The sequence below is a fragment of the Schistocerca piceifrons genome, chromosome 5, assembly GCF_021461385.2.
Source record: "Schistocerca piceifrons isolate TAMUIC-IGC-003096 chromosome 5, iqSchPice1.1, whole genome shotgun sequence".
Classification (NCBI taxonomy): domain Eukaryota; kingdom Metazoa; phylum Arthropoda; class Insecta; order Orthoptera; family Acrididae; genus Schistocerca; species Schistocerca piceifrons.
The window spans coordinates 708,833,126-708,850,995 of NC_060142.1; the positions used below are offsets into that span (position 1 = coordinate 708,833,126).

Here is a 17,870-nt window from a genome sequence, read left to right on the forward strand (position 1 = left end):
AAGGCAAACCTACGTTTCTAGCATTTGTAGACTTAGAGAAAGCTTTTGACAATGTTGATTGGAATAATCTCTTTCAAATTCTGAAGGTGACGGGGGTAAAATACAGGGAGCGAAAGGCTATTTACAATTTGTACAGAAACCAGATGGCAGTTATAAGAGTCGAGGGGCATGAAAGGGTAGCAGTGCTTGGGAAGGGAGTGAGACAGGGTTGTAGCCTCTCCCCGATGTTATTCAATCTGTATATTGAGCAAGCACTAAAGGAAACAAAAGAAAAATTCAGAGTACGTATTACAATCCATGGAGAGGAAATAAAAACGTTGAGGTTCGCCGATGACATTGTAATTCTGTCAGAGACAGCAAAGGACTTGGAAGAGCAGTTGAACGGAATGGACAGTGTCTTGAAAGGAGGGTATAAGATGAACATCAACAAAAGCAAAACGAGGATAATGGAATGTAGTCGAATTAAGTCGGGTGATGCTGAGGGAATTAGATTAGGAAATGAGACACTTAAAGTAGTAAAGGAGTTTTGCTATTTGGGGAGCAAAATAACTGATGATGGTTGAAGTAGAGAGGATATAAAATGTAGACTGGCAATGGAAAGGAAAGTGTTTCTGAAGAAGAAAAATTTGTTAACTTCGAGTATCCACTTAAATGTCAGGAGGTCACTTCTGAAAGTATTTGTATGGAGTGTAGCCATGTATGGAAGTGAAACGTGGACGATAAATAGTCTAGACAAGAAGAGAATAGAAGCTTTCGAAATGTGGTGCTATAGAAGAATGCTGAAGATTTGATGGGTAGATCACATAACTAATGAGGAGGTATTGAATAGAATTGGGAAGAAGAGGAGCTTGTGGCACAACTTGACTAGAAGAAGGGATCAGTTGGTAGGACATGTTCTGAGACATCGAGGGATCACCAATTTAGTATTGGGAGGGCAGCGTGGAGGGTAAAAATCGTAGAGGGAGACCAAGAGATGAATACACTAAGCAGATTCAGAAGGATGTAGGCTGCAGTAGGTACTGGGAGGTGAAGAAGCTTGCACAAGATATAGTAGCATGGAGAGCTACATCAAACCAGTCTCAGGACTGAAGACAACAACAACAACAACAACACTTGTAAGAGAATTTGAAAATTGTTTCCCCAAGAAAGTAGTTAAATCTAATTATAAGAACCATGCAAAAAACCTTGGCTTACTAAAGGAATAAAAATATCTTGTAACCACAAAAGGGAACTATATCTAACAACAAGAAAGAGTAATGACCCAGAAACAGCCAAATATTATAAAAACTACTGGGCTACATTAAGAAAGGTTATTAAAAAGTCCATAAGCATGTGCATCATCTCTGAGATTAATACCTCTGATAACAAAATCAAAACAATTTGGAATATTATTACAAGGGAGACAGGACAACCAAGGGTACAGGATGACGGTATCACCATCAAAGCGAATGGAAACTTGATAAACAACAAGCCGGAAGTCGAAAACATTTTGAATAATCATTTTTTAAATGGTGTAGAGAAAATAGGGTCTAAATGTTCATTAGAAGAAGCAAGGCAGTTAATGGAAGAGGCTTTACCCACACCATTTGATACAATTGAAATTCCACCCACCTCTCCTTCTGAAATTAGGAAGATAATAAACTCTCTCAAGAATAAAAGCTCACATGGAACTGATGGCATTTCCAGCAGGATAATAAAAGCTTGTTCCTAAGAAATAAGTGAGATTCTTAACCACATATGCAATAGCTCTCTGAAGCAGGGCATTTTCCCACATAGACTGAAGTATGCCATTGTTAAACCACTGCATAAAAAAGGGGATACGACTGATGTCAACAACTACCGCCCAATCTCTCTTCTGACTGCCTTATCCAAAATTCTTGAAAAAGTAATGTATTGTAGAGTAGCTTCACACCTTTGTAAAAATAAAGTTTTAACAAAATGTCAGTTTGGTTTCCATAAGGGTTTCTCAACAGAAAATGCTATATATACTTTCACTAATGAAATATTAAATGCTCTGAGTAACCGGAAGTCACCTGTTGGGATTTTTTGTGATCTTTTGGTTGTGTAAATCATGGAATACTTCTAGATAAGCTCAAGTACTGTGGTATGAATGGAACAGTACTCAAATTGTTTAAATCATACCTAACTGGAAGAGTGCAGAAAGTTGAAATAAACAGTTCACATAATATGCAAAAAACTGGTGATTTCTCAAACTGGGGAACAATCAAGAATGGGATGCTGCAAGGTTCGGTCTTGGGTCCTCTGCTGTTCTTAATATATATGAATGACTTGCCATTCTATATTCACAAAGATGCAAAGCTGGTACTTTTTGCCAATGATACAAGTATAGCTATCACACCCAACAGACAAGAATTAACTGGTGAAATTGTAAACGATGTTTTTCAGAAAATCATTAAGTGGTTCTCTGCAAATGGGCTCTCATTAAACTTTGACAAAACACAGTATATACAGTTCCACACAGTAAATGGAATGACCCCATTAATAAATATAGACTTATATCAGAAATCGGTAGCTTAGGCAGAATATTCAAAATTTCAAGGTGTATGCATTGATGAGGGGTTGCACTGGAAAAAACACACTGAGGATCTGCTGAAACGTTTGAGTTCAGCTACTTATGCTATTAGGGTCATTGCAAATTTAGCGGTATACATCTGAGTAAATTAGCTTACCACGCCTATTTTCATTCTCTGCTTTCGTATGGCATCATATTCTGGGGTAGCTCATCATTGAGTAAAAGAGTGTTCATTGCACAAAAGTGTGTAATCAGAATAATTGCTGGAACTCATCCAAGATCATCCTGCAGACACTTATTTAAAGAGCTAGAAATCTTCACTGTAGCCTCACAATATATATATTCACTTATGAAATTTGTTATTAACAATCCGAATGAATTCAAAAGTAATAGCAATGTACATGGCTACAACAATAGAGAAAGGATGATCTTCATTACTCAAGGTTAAATCTAACTTTGGCTCAGAAGGAAGTAAATTATGCTGCCACAAAAGTCTTTGGTCACTTACCTAATAGTATCAAAAGTCTGACAGATAGTCATATAGCATTTAAAAGGAAATTAAAAGAATTTCTTAATACTGACTGTCATTTAATATTTTGTCTAATGTAATATCTTGTATAGACACCTTTTATTAACCTGACATGTTCCACATCATTACGAAGTGTCGTATTCATGATCTATGGAACAAGTAATCTAATCTAATCTATATTGCAAGTTTTCTATGTTAGAAGAAGACATCTCACTTGTATAGCAGTGTTTTAGTAATGCCTGTTTGGGATTCAACATCTCCTCTATATGGTGAGTAGCAATTGGTCCTCCTCATAATATTGATGTTATTCCATTGTTTAAAATCTAAATATTGCTCTTCACACAGATCATACAAGTAAAGGAAAAAAAAATTAGATAGCTTTACGAATTACATGTGACATTTGTGAAATTATTCGCAATTTATAGTTGCCTTTCAAATCACCTTCACACACACACAGACAAATACTATAGCATATGAGAGTTTATCAACTGAAAATTATTTCTTGTGACTATAATTATTTAATTTTATTGTACAATGAAATTAAGGAAGCTTGAAAAATGAAAATCAGGGAACAGTCAAGTTTAAACATCACTTTCTAAGTCCCTGTCACAACTTACATTCTCAGTGTCGATAGTTTAAATTACAACCACCTCATTTCAACACACAATTTTTCTTTTATTTATTTATTTTAATTTACTTAATTTTAATGTTTCAAAACATAACCACTGCCCTTACTCTTAGTTAAACAGTAGAATAGTGTTTTTTAAATTACTCACTCATTATTGAAGTTTGCATCCTTGATTGTGCCAACCATTGGATTTGCACTTGCTGCCATACTGTGCCAATTTATATCCTGAGGTACACCACCAAAGTAAAGTCCACCAGTTTTTCCTGGAGCTTTAATAACAACAGCACTTCCTGGTAAAACAGCTGTGCTCTGCCATGCATCATCAACTCTCAGTTCCAGCTTCCTTGATTGCTTTATTACTGACACAACATGAAACTGCCCATCATTGAAAGAGGTGGCTGAGGTGAGCACAGCCTTTCCAAATCCAGCATCTAACCATACAATAATTCTACCATTCTTGAGTGATACGGAATAATAATGTGACACATTGTGAGACTTTTCAGTTCTCTCTTCGTCCAATGAATCAGTTTTCGCTGATGTGGTAAGCATAAGCAGAGCATCATTCTGCAAACTACGGAAAACAAATTCAAAGGAGGATTTTCTTTTGAGTGTGTGTGATGGTAATTCCAGATATCCATTCCCTTCAAAACTAACTACTCTGAGTGACAGGGAGCACGAAGCTTCTACACCATAAAATTTTCCTTGAAGAGGATTAATTCCCTCATTTACAACTTGTATACCTGACATGCAACCTAAAAACGGTTTTGTAAAGCCGATGTTATTCTGAGCCAAGTCAAACCCTGGAGGCAGACCACCAATCAGGTAATAAGCCTCAGACAAATCTGGAATAGTGTCAGAACTTTGAGGTGAGATGGGGGATGCTTCATGTTCATCATTCCCGATCTTGAGTTTTGCTGAAATATAAAATAATTAAATTTACTTTCAGCCATTAGAAGAATCAAGTTTGCAAATATAACAAAAGTCACGAATTAAAGTATAAATTTACACACAATCTGTACTTTAACTGTAAAATGTTTTCTTATCTAATGACTCCTTTCTTTTAAATAATTGAAACCCCAGCTAGGAATATCAACAATGTAGGGAAAGGCGGATTGCTACTTACGATAAAGAGGATGCATCCAATGAAATCTCAGGCTTTCCCGGCGAATGTGCTGTATCCAAGGTTCTCGGGTCTCCAGCCGGATCCGTTCGTCGAATGGATCCGGCTGGACACATGAGAACCTTTGATACAGGATGCATCAAGTTGCAGACAGGCACAATTGGCCACAAGTTTTCTTTTGAAAGCTAATTTTATATAACTTTATGTTTAACTTCTAACTGACAAGTAGTCAACGCACTGAAATGAAAAGAATGGAACAACAGAGTTGAAATCAACAGGGGGGGGGGGGGCGGGGGGGGTGGCAACGATATGAAATGATATCAGTGAAAATCGTTCAGAAACACTGAAACTTCAATGTAATAAAAATGTTGTGATGATTGAAAATTTGTGGTATTCATAGACTCAAACACAGGTTTCCTGCCTTTTTCAAAGACTCATCTTATCTATACCATTTGCCTCTCTCACAACACCTCTTGACCTGACAACTTTTGCTGTCACTGATGTTTCTCCATGTGATTTCCTAACACTACTACCACAGGTTCTACCAATGCCACTGTCACACATCCTATGGGAGAACTGATAGTAGTGTTTGGAGATTACAAACAGCAGCTTGAGTGACGATAAACGTTTGAATCAGGCCTGGAGGTGCACTCTGAGAACCTAATGGTTAATGTGAAAGCTAGTGAAGAACCAAGAAATCAGGTTTTCTAAACAAACCTGGCACAAACTGACTTATGTTTTAAGGTCGCGTGTGTGTGTGTGTGTGTGTGTGTGTGTGTGTGTGTGTGTGTGTGTCCACACCACAAGTTAATTGGCTTCAGGTGAATGGTTGTTTTTCCTCATTTTTGTTTTTTGTTTCTACTCTGGAACTACTGCAATCGTAATATTTATCTGATTACACACTGATACGTTAAAGTACGATCTTTTCTTTTTTGAAGAGGAAGGGAATCCAAGCAGCTAAAATTTTCACGAAATTGACATGCATATCCATTATCAATAATCTGAATAAGTAATTAAAGGTAGGATTGCAATATATAAAGAGAGATCAAAAAGTTTCCACTCGAGGACCGTGCGGTCCAGAATTGGTATGCCTATCAAACAAAATCACCGTGAGCACCGAGGCAACCAAAGGCATGATAATATGTGGGGAAAGATCAGGACTATATGGTGGGTGCTCGACATTTGTGATAAGGTGAATAAAAACTGTATATAAAGCTATGCTCATAAACAGTGAGTATTAGTGTTGTTATAACAGGCATGTGAAGATTGTTTTTGAACTGAAAGTGAGTTGTAAAGAAATCGATACCTGGAGGTAATGGAGTGCTGATCTCATTAAAAGAGCAAACCAAAAATTGACAGAAAGCTGACTTAACAGAAGTCATGCGGGATATAGTGTCAAGAAGTAAAGGAGACCACTCAGCAAATATCAGAAGCATTGAGTATCTGAAGGAGCACAGGGAAAGAATAAAAACTTTGCTAGGAGGGATAGGTGGCAGGGATAGGAATGTGGGAAAAAGAGGGAGCAGGTGCATGAACACTGGAGTCAATGAGTTCATGCAGTGTATGATGACAATGACATGGAGGCATGGTTTGGGAGGGAGTGGCAGGTAAGATGAAGGGGAGACTCTTGTGTATAGGGTGTGGGGTTGTGGGAGTGAACAGTGAATTTTAAGGCTAATTTCCATGTCTATAGATCAGAGAAACTTCTGCTGGAGGGAGACGGGGTGTCCAGATGACACAGGTTGTGAAACACCCATTGAACTAGAGGATGTTGTGCTCAGCAGTGTGTTCCACCACTGAGTGGTCAACTCCAGTTGTGTCCACACTTTGGCAGTGGCCATTCATTCATGTGGACAGCTGGTTGGTGATCAAACCCACATAAAATGCTGCGCAGAAATTGCAGTAGATCTGGTGTATTATGTTGCTGCTTTCACAGGTAGTCCTGCCTTTTGTGAAACAGATTAAGCTTGTGATGGGACCTGAGTAAGATGCACTAGGATGGGTAAATCACGCAGATCTTGCATGTGGGCCTTCCTTAATGATATGACCGCTATGGCATGAGATTGGGAGTGGGAGTGGTATATGAATAGACCAGCATACTGTGCAGGTAGGAGAGTTGGGAAGGATCATTGGTTAAGATGTCATTTATTTCTGAGTGTGACTATAGATAGTCAAAGCCCTCATGAAGAACATGGTTGGTTAAGTTGTTCCAGTCTGGAAGAAAGATTATAGTTTAACATCTCATCAACAATGAAGTCATTAGAGATGAAGCACAAGCTTAGACTATGGAAAGATGGAGAAGGAAATCAGCCACTCCTTCACAAAGGGGAACCATTCACAAATTTGTCTAAGTGATGCAGGGAAATCACAGGAAACTTAAATCTGGATGCCAGAAAGGGGATTTGAAACATCACCCTCCCAAATGTGAGCCCAGTGTGCTAACAACTGTGCCACTGCACTCTGTCTCCAGTCTGTGATGATATTGGGTGATGAGAAGGGCTCTCCTTAACAGCTGGTTCTTGGGGGTTGTGGGAAGGTTAACGGTATGTGAGGATATGGAGCAGAAAATCTGTATGAAGACTAGGTTTTCGAGATAGCACCTGTCTGTAGAGGCCTTTGTGAGACCTCCCCAGCATATTGGGCAAACAAATTCTTATCACTGTAGATATACCATCCATGGGTGACCAGGCTTTAATAGGGGTGATTTTTTTATGTAGAAGGGGTGACAGCTGCCAAAATATAGGCACTGTCAGTGTTAGTGGGTTTAATATGGACAGGCATAGATGGAGCCACCAGAGAGGTGGAGGTCAATGTTCAGGAAAGTGGCATGTTCAGCTGAGGATTACTAGGTGAGGTGGATGGTAGATAAGGTGTTGAGGCTGTCGGGGATTGAGGATAGGGTGTATTAGCCCTAGATCCAGATCATGAAAATGTTATCAATGAACCTAAAATAGAAAAGGAGTTTGGAGTTTTGGAAAGTTAGGAAGGTTACCTCTAGGTGATCCACAAAGAAAATGAGATACATGCATGCCATGTGGGTGTCTGCAGCTATGTTGCGGATTTGTTTATGTATCTTTCCTTTAAAGAAGAAGTATTTGTGTGTGAGGATGCAATTTTTTAAATGTATGAAAAGTGAGGTAGTGGGTTTGGAGCTGGAAGGACATTGGGAGAGGTATTGTTTGATAGCACCACGGCTATGGGCATGAGGGATGTGGTGTATATGCAGGCAGCATCAACACTGATGAGTTGCAATCTGTACCTCCCAAACAAACTCTTGCCCTCCAACATCTGAAAGAGCACTCAAGACACTGCCTGAAAAATTATAAAATTTACTGACACCATACACTCACTTTAGAACAGCACTACCCATCAACACTTGGCCTACCCTCAAACTTCCTCATCAAACCATCACATCAAGCAGACCCTGCCTTGCTGATTTTTCCCATTTGCTGCATCCTCCAAAACAACCTCCCAACATCCCACAAGACCCAGAACCTAAGCAAAGCCAATATGATGTTGTCAATGTGCCCACCAAAACTGTCTATTGTATAGAAATTTGTCCTGTTCAAAGGCCTCAACTTCAGCCCATACCCAAGTTCAACCATGCTGGACTCATCAAAGATCTACTTTCCTTCTCCTGATCTCGATATTGAAAACACTTCTTTGCTTGCAATTCCTCCAATCAAAGCCCATCTAATCCTCATACTGAATGTCATCTCTTGCAATTCATATCATTGTCCAAATGAGATCTCCTCCCCCAACCACCACCTGGTCACCTTATAGGAATTTCTTACCTTCAACTTGGCCTCTCCTTCCTTTTCCAGGTCCCTTTCCAAGACTACAAACCTTGCATTGGAACAAAGAACAGCCATTTGCAACCTCATGATAGTCCCTGACTTAACTATCCTCTCTGCAAACAAAGGCCTCATCACAGTCATAATGAAATGAAGTGACTACCCAACAAAAGGCTTCCACTAAATGTCTGACTCCTCTATATACTGCCACAATGAGTCCGTCTCTGAAGTCCAATATTACCTCCAATACATACTCAAATCCTTAAACCCATCCCAGAATCTTCCCCCTGAATCCATTACCCTCCTGACCCCAATGACCCCCCCCCCCCCACACACCCAACTTCTACATGCTTCCCAAAATCCAGAAAGCCAACAGTCCTGACTGCATCATCGTAGCTGGTTACTGTGCTCCCACTGAAAGAATCTTCACTCGTGTTGAGGAATGCCACCAATGAATTGTTCATAGCCTAGCCACTGATATCAAAGACGAAAATCACTTCTTTCACCAAACCTTGATCATCCCTACCCCGTTACCACCAAGATCCCAACTTGTCAATGTTAATGCCACCTCCCCACACACCAACAACACTCAAGCTCATGGCCTTGCTGCTATCAAACACTAACTCTTCCAACACCCTTTGAATTCCAAATCCACTACATTAAATGTTATACATCTAACTAAGTACATCCTCACACACAACTACTACTTCTATGCAGAGAAGATATATATATAAAAAAAAATCCATGGTCTGGTCGTGGCCACCTACATGGCACCCTTCTATACCAATCTGCTTATGTGCCACCTAGAGGAAACATTTGTAGCCTTCCATGATACCAAACTCCTTGTCTGTTTCACATTCAATGGTGATGTCTTAATTATCAGGACCCAGGACCAAGACATTTTTCCATAACCTCAATAGCTTCTCTCCCATCCTCTTCACTGGACCTTCTCAGCCCATCACGTCACCTCCCGGACGGTGACCTCCACCTCTCTGACGGATCCATCCGTGGCTCTGTCCATATCGAGCCCAGTAACTACCATCAGTACCTGTATTTTGACAACTGACACTCCTTCCACACCATGAAATTGTTCCCATTTGCTCTGGCCACCCACAGACAGTGTACTTGCACTGATGAGATTTCCTTTGCCCAAGATGCAGGAGGCCTCACAAAGGCCTCCACAGACAGGTGCTATCCCAAAAACCTAATCTTCAAAGAGATTTTCTCCACCATATTCCACATACCCTTAACCTTCCCACAACCCCCAAGAACCAGCTGCAAAGAAGAAACCTTTTCATCACCCAGTATTGTCACAGACTGGAGCCAGAGTGCAGTGGCACAGTGGTTGGCACACTGAACTCGCATTCGGGAGGGTGACGGTTCAAATCGCCATTTCGCCATCCCAATTTAGGTTTCCTATGACTTCCCTGTATCACTTAAGACAAGTGCCTGGTTGGTTCCTTTGTAATGGGATGGCTGATTTCCTTCCATAGTCTAAGCTTGTGCTCTGTCTCTAATGACTTCACGGTTGATGGGATGTTAAACCCTAACCAACGATCCCTCCCACCCCTCCTACAGCAGTATTCTGTTGCCCACCAACCTACACAACATCCTGGTCTATTCATATCCCTGTAGAAGACCCAGGTGCAAGACCTGCCAAATTCACCAACCTCTGCACATTCTACGCAAGTCCCATCACAGGCTTATTGTATCCCACGAAAGGCAGGATCACCTGTGGGAGCAGCAGTGTCATATACCAGCTCTGCTGCAATTTCTGAACAGCAGTTTATGTGGGCACGATCACCAACCAGCTGTCCAAAGAATAAATGGCCACCATCAAACTGTGGCCAAGAGCAGAGTTGACCACCCAACGGTGCACTGCCGAGTGCTACATGCTCAAGTTTGAAGGCTGCTGCACAAGCCACGCTGTCTGGATCGTTTCCCACCAGCAACAGCTTCCCCGAACTACACAATTATGAGCTAGCCTCGCAACATATCGTCCGCTCCTGCTATTCTCCTGGTCTCAGACAATAACCCATTGCACTCACATCCTCTACCCCAGTCTCTAACCCCGTTCAATCCACACCTGCACATCATCTTCACCGTAAGCTGCACAAACACACTGACTCTAATGTTCATGCACCTGCTGCCTCTCCCTCCATCATTCCTATGCCACACAATTGCTGCCTCCCTCCTAGCCGACTGCTACCTTCCCCACCCCTCCTCTTGCTTCACGCCTCTCTACCCGTCCCACCTGACGCAATCTCTCAGCCCAGCCCAGCCCACCTGCCGACCTGTGGGAGTGTCCTCTACCTCATTAGTGAAGTCTTCATTCTTTTTGTGTGCCTGTCAATGACTTAATGCTCCTGCTGATCAGTGAATGGTCTCCTTCACTTCTACATCTTTTACAGTCTTCCTGGACTTTCCTAACCATATTTTAAGAGTCCAGAAGATATTGCCCACACAATATTATTAATAAGTATTAAAAAAATTATCAATAATAAAAAATAACAAAAGGAACAAAAAGCCATTCTGATCACTTATAAGTAGGGCCCGGATTTTAATTACCTCAAAAACAGTAAAACATGCAAGCATTTATGGCCAAAGACTTACATAAATATGACCTTAAAATAAAATATCACTTACTAGAAGTATATTTAAAGCATTCTTGTTTGTTTATTTAATTTTTTATTCAGCATAAAGTAAAACAAAATTCTCTTCTCAAAATATTGTAAGTATAGTTCTTTCTTTCTGTCGGGTTTGTGGCTAATTTGCACCTATTTTTTGAATGTCTGAATGTTTTATTTTCTACACACAAAGTACAGTGAAAAGATCATCTATCAAAACAGTAAAACAACGGTTTTATTTCTACATAGTATTTAAAGCCACCTAAAGGTGGCAGGGGTAAAATACAGGGAGCGAAAGGCTATTTACAATTTCTACAGCAACCAGATGGCAGTTATAAGATCGAGGGGCATGAAAGGGGAGCAGTGGTTGGGAAGGGAGTGAGACAGGGTTGTAGCCTCTCCCCGATGTTATTCAATCTGTATATTGAGCAAGCACTAAAGGAAACAAAAGAAAAATTTGGAGTAGGTATTAAAATCCACGGAGAAGAAATAAAAACTTTGAGGTTCGCCGATGACATTGTAATTCTGTCAGAGACAGCAAAAGACTTGGAAGAGCAGTTGAACGGAATGGACAGTGTCTTGAAAGGAGGATATAAGATGAACATCAACAAAAGCAAAACGAGGATAATGGAATGTAGTCGAATTAAGTCGGGTGATGCTGAGGGAATTAGATTAGGAAATGAGACACTTAAAGTAGTAAAGGAGTTTTGCTATTTGGGGAGCAAAATAACTGATGATGGTCGAAGTAGAGAGGACATAAAAGTTAGACTGGCAATGGCAAGGAAAGCGTTTCTGAAGAAGAGGAATTTGTTAACATCGAGTATAGATTTAAGTCTCAGGATGTCGTTTCTGAAAGTGTTTGCATGGAGCGTAGCCATGTATGGAAGTGAAACATGGACGATAAATAGTTTGGACAAGAAGAGAATAGAAGCTTTCGAAATGTGGTGCTATAGAAGAATGCTGGAAGATTAGATGGGTAGATCACATAACTAATGAGGAGGTATTGAATAGAATAGGGGAGAAGAGGTGTTTGTGGCACAACTTGACAAGAGGAAGGGACCAGTTGGTAGGGCTAGTTCTGAGGCACCAAGGGATCACAAATTTAGCATTGGAGGGCAGTGTGGAGGGTAAAAATCAATAGAGGGAGACCAAGAGATGAATACACTAAGCAGATTCAGAAGGATGTAGGTTGCAGTAGGTACTGGGAGATGAAGAAGCTTGCACAGGATAGACTAGCATGGAGAGCTGCATCAAACCAGTCTCAGGACCGAAGACCACAACAACAACAACAACAACAACAGTATTTAAAGTGTTTCACATTATTTAATACCGTATGTGAATCTTCAGTATCTGCAAAGTTGCACTGGATCACAAGGTGCATTTTCAGGTTTTCCATTGTCAAAGATCTACAGTTGTCACTGAGGATAGTTTTGTACCTGGAAAAGCTCCTCTCCACTTCACAAGACGTCATTGGAGCGTATTTGAAGGCAGCCAGGTCACTGGAATTCAGCTTTGTTTCAGTATCTTCAAATGTTGTGGCATTCCCTGAAAGACGGTCACTAATTTTGCACAGTGTAGAATATCCAGTATTCCGTTGGAGAACACTTTGCAAATTGGTTTTCACTTTGTCAGCCACATGACCACGAGCTCGACCCAACTCACTCTGCACATGTTGCACAATACTCAGGGCCTCACATAGCTGAGTGCCAACAGCTTCCAGTCATTTGATGGCTTTTGATATCACTGAAAAATTGCTAAGAAGAGGTTTAGGTGGGAGAGGCGCTGAAGGTGCTTGTTCCTTGAATTTCTGCACCTGCATCAGAGCCTTCACATAGATTTTCTTGCCACGGGAAATTAATTTGTCCACGTCAGGGTAATTTGGTAACACCTCTTCGGCAACTCTGTGCAACGCATGTACAAGGCAAGTGGCGTACCACCATACTGGGGTAGGGAATCTGAAGCCCTTTGGCTGCTTTTGCCATATATGAAGCACCATCTGTTACAAGCAGCAAAATGTCGTCTCTTTTCACACCATCCGGCCACATTAGCTTCAGAGAGTTGTCAAACAAAATAGTGATCGTCAAATTGTTCCTCTATTGAGAGCTTCACACATTAGTAGGAACATATCTCCAGGTCCATCAATTTTTAGAACACCAACAACAAAATTTGCAATATATCGCCCACTAATATCTGTAGTTTCATCTATTGACAGCCAGATCTTTTGCTCAGCAATAGTAATTCATATTTTTTTGAGCACATCATTGTAGCATACAGATAAATAGTTCTTCCTCAGTGTAGATTCATCTGGAACTGGATGTGTTGTGTACTTCTCCAAGAACCGTCTGAAGTGTAGATTGTTCAGCTTTTCCAATGGGATGTTGTAGGACACCATCATCTCACACAAATCCTTACAGAATGATTGCACGGTTGACGACTGACCTGTCTGTTCAAATAAAAGCGTTTGCCTGCTGTTATTTCCAGCACTTGGTTTCACACAGTTGCTGTGTTTAGTGGTATTACAGTGTTGTTGCACATTAAAGCGCTTTTCTGGACAAACTTTAACTTCACAAAGTTTACAAAATAATATTTTCCCATCAGTACTAAAGAACTTCTCTCCAAATTCTCAAACATATCCTCGCAACTTCATGCTGTCCGAGCACTTTGCTTTAGGCACGCTGAACAGGGCAAAGGCTGTATTCAAACTGGTTAATGGGAACATCTGTGCAACTGCGATGATTATTATGGCAGAAGCCACCTTTATTGGCTCTGAGAGCGTATTGTCGACTCTGTGCAACAATGTTTTATGTTCGCGAAACGACTGTTGTGGTACACCGATTTTCTGCTACAGTCCTGAGAAATAAAGCTGTGTGGTAATTTATCTGTTTATCTTTCATAATAGCACGTTAAATATTGTATCGTGAGCAACATATTCGTTTTCTTATTTGTGTGCCCCGTAAGATATGAGAAAAATAGTATATGCATTTTTGGCAAAAGTTGACGGAAATATGACCTATTATATTGAAAGTTAGCCACAATATGACCTATTACTAAAATTTGTTGAAATATGACTTTATATGCACAATCAAAATACATTTTTCGACACTAAAATGCCTAGATTTGTGTATAAATTGTTCTAAAATTCACCCTATAGTTCAGAAAAAAATATGACTTGTCATTAAAATCTGGGCCCTACTTATAAGCTTCTTTGTTGTCACTCCATACACTCCGTTTTCATAGTCTGACTTACAGTCTCACAAATGTACAATCATTAGTGCTGTCTTTGTCAACAAGATGAGAATCTCAACAATGTAGGAAAAGCCAGACTGCTACTTACTGTGAAGAAGACACGTGAATTTGCAGACAGGCACAATCAAAAGACACTTACATAAAGCTTTCTGTCACAGCATTCCAGCCAGAGATGCTGGAGTTGGTGGTCCTGTATGTGTGAGGTGTGCTTGCTTCTTGCTTGTGTGTGTGTGTGTGTGTTTTACTGATGAAGGCTGTGGCCAAAAGCTTTATGGAAGTGTCTTTTCATTGTGCCTGTCTGCAACTTGACGTGTCTTCTTTGTGGTAAATAGCAATCTGTCATTCCCTACACTGTTGATATTCCTACTGGGAGTTTCCATTGTCTGAGATGAGAATCTCAATTTTGCAATGGTCTATGTATTACAAACTTCTAAATTCAGGTTCATAACTATAATATTTATAACATGAGGAAAATAAAGAAAATATAACAATACTGAATTGTGGACAATAATAAATAGAATTATAAAGTTAATGTATTACCAGCCTTTTTTTTTTTGGGTGGGGTGGGGGCTGATATAATTCATCTATACATCTACATATAAAATGAAGTATGAAATAAGTTTGTAATAAGAGTAAGACTGAAACTTATAGACATGGTTAGCTCTATATACTTTCTTCAAGAGATTGGAGAAATACTTACTACGATACGATATCTTAAGTCACTTGCAACACAATATTACCTAGGAATGTGATAGACATACTATTAATTTTGCAACTAACCTGTTTCATGATTTGATCTTCGGTCAAAAAATCTAATTGCATCTATATGAAACCATTTTCCAGTGTTGTAAAAATTGGAAGTTGATATTTCCAGGCGATTTCCATCACCATAGAGTATTATAAAAATAACTTTCCCTTCCCTCATTACTACTGCTACAAACTGGTCCTGTTAAGAAAGACATAAAAAATAAAGCTATATGACATGCAGTAGCAGTTTCTCTAATGTTTACCATATTATGACTCAGTTCTCTAATATTTAAGTGCAAAATGGATCTCATAATAACACTAAAATGCTGAGACTAGAGGCACGTGTAACACAGTTTGGATAATTAATGATCGTGAGTGGAACTACTGAAAGATGGAACGTGCAAACTTCATGACTTGGCTATGATTACATATGGCGAGAACATTATGTGTCACAACAGATAAATAAATGCATATCTAAATGTTACTGAGGGTAGGACTGGTGGGAAACAAACCGGTGTTAACCTGTCAGCTTAAATACAATCATTTGGGACTTGTGTACCAAATGTCTCTGAGACAAACAGCACAATCAACAAACCTCGTGGGGCTGAAATTTTGCTAGTAAAATGCAATTACATTGTTTAAAATAACGTTTTTTTTATTATTCATTGTCACTAATGCTAAAATGTGGATGCATTACAGTGTCACTGATACTGAAACACCAAAAATCTTGCAAAGCACACAATTAAAAGACATGGTGACATTACTATAATTCCCATTTTTAGTTACATGGCACTTGCAAAATTGTTTTGGTATCACCTCCAGACACTTCTTATTCTAAAGATGCAAATGCTTGCAAGTAAACTAATAAAATGATAACAAGTTCACAACTTTCACACATGTCTAATGTTGAACAATGTGGACTTCACTCTGCTGAAGTTCTTGAATTAAAACACAGAACAACAGGAAGTATGTGCAAAATAGCAGGAGGAGCACAACTATCAACAATGACAATTGATGGCACAGAAAATCAAATTTCTTAGTCATTAAAATTGCCTCAGCCATTGGTGCCACAGTTCCACTGGTTGCCTACCTGCCACTGTCTTAGTTCCTGTCCTTTAACAAGACCAAAGATGATTGAGATTTGCTCACTATTGGCTGTGCCAAAACTTCATCACAGTTCACGCAAAGAACATGTCTTTAGAGGGAATTTTTTAAATATTGTCTGGACTATAAATTTTTTCGGTTACTTCATAAACTTTACTCCATGAGTAGATCCAGAAAAATTGCATGCCTGAAATTTGGACCCTGCTAGAGACCTATGTTAGGCAAAAGTGTCATTTAATATAAGACTGTATACAGCTTAACCAGCATATAAAGCTTCAGGGCAGTTGAATTTAGAATGGGGTATTAAAATGAACATGGGCAACAAACTTATACCATCTCAGGTGCAAGTACACTGATGTGCCAAAACATTATGACCACCTGTTTAATAGCTTGTCAGCCCAGCTTTGTGAGAAATACATCACTGATTCTGCATATCAGAGATCTGATAGTTTGGTGGTAGGTCTGTGGAGGTATGTGGCATGTCATGTAATTCATGTAAATAATGGGATGCTGATTTGTGTACAAAGTGATGGTGCTTGAGAGCAACCCAGATAGGTTTCACAGGATTTACATCAGGTGAATATGGTCACAGACATCAACAAAAGTTCACTGTAATGTTCCTCAAACAATTGTAGCGTTGTTCTGGCTCCAAGACACAGACAATTATGCTGATGAAAGATGAAATTGCCACTGAGAAAGACAACGGGTGAAGGGATGCACGTGGTTTGCAGTTGCCAGCTTGTCTTCGATTACTACCACAGGTCCCTTGCACGTGCAGGAGAATGTCTCCCATAGCATAATTATGCTCCCATCAGCCTTCACCCATGGCACACTGCATGTTTCAAGCCACCACTTACATTGATGACTGGTTTGATGCAGCTCTCCATGCTACTCTATCCTGTGCAAGCTTCTTCATCTCCCAGTACTTACTGCAACCTACGTCCTTCTGAATCTGCTTAGTGTATTCACCTCTTTGTCTCCCTCTACAATTTTTACCCTCCACGCTGCCCTCCAATGCTAAATTTGTGATCCCTTGGTGCCTCAGAACATGTCCTACCAACCGATCCCTTCTTCTAGTCAAGTTGTACCACAAACTTCTCTTCTCCCCAATCCTATTCAATACCTCCTCATTAGTTATGTGATCTACCCATCTAATCTTCAGCATTTTTCTGTAGCGCCACATTTCGAAAGCTTCTATTCTCTTCTTGTCCAAACTGTTTATAGTCCATGTTTCACTTCCGTACATGGCTACACTCCATACAAATACTTTCAGAAACGACTTCCTGACACTTAAATCTATAATCGATGTTAACAAATTTCTCATCTTCAGAAACGCTTTTCCTGCCATTGCCAGTCTACATTTTATATCCTCTCTACTTTGACCATCATCAGTTATTTTGCTCCCCAAATAGCAAAACTCATTTACTACTTTAAGTGTCTCATTTCCTAATCTAATTCCCTCAGCATCACGCGACTTAATTCGACTACATTCCATTATCATCGTTTTGCTTTGTTGATGTTCATCTTATATCCTCCTTTCAA

General features: G+C 39.8%; 1 protein-coding gene across 1 annotated transcript in view; it reads right to left on the minus strand.

The window, feature by feature from the left end:
• LOC124799214 (laminin subunit alpha-1) overlaps window positions 1–17,870 on the minus strand; it is a 216,601-nt gene that overhangs the window by 60,356 nt on the left and 138,375 nt on the right. The window contains exons 26-27 of the mRNA XM_047262749.1: window positions 15,258–15,423; window positions 3,839–4,604 (exon numbers count right to left, since the gene is read on the minus strand). Coding sequence (XP_047118705.1) covers window positions 3,839–4,604; window positions 15,258–15,423 — 932 coding nt within the window. The remainder of the gene's footprint in view (window positions 1–3,838; window positions 4,605–15,257; window positions 15,424–17,870) is intronic.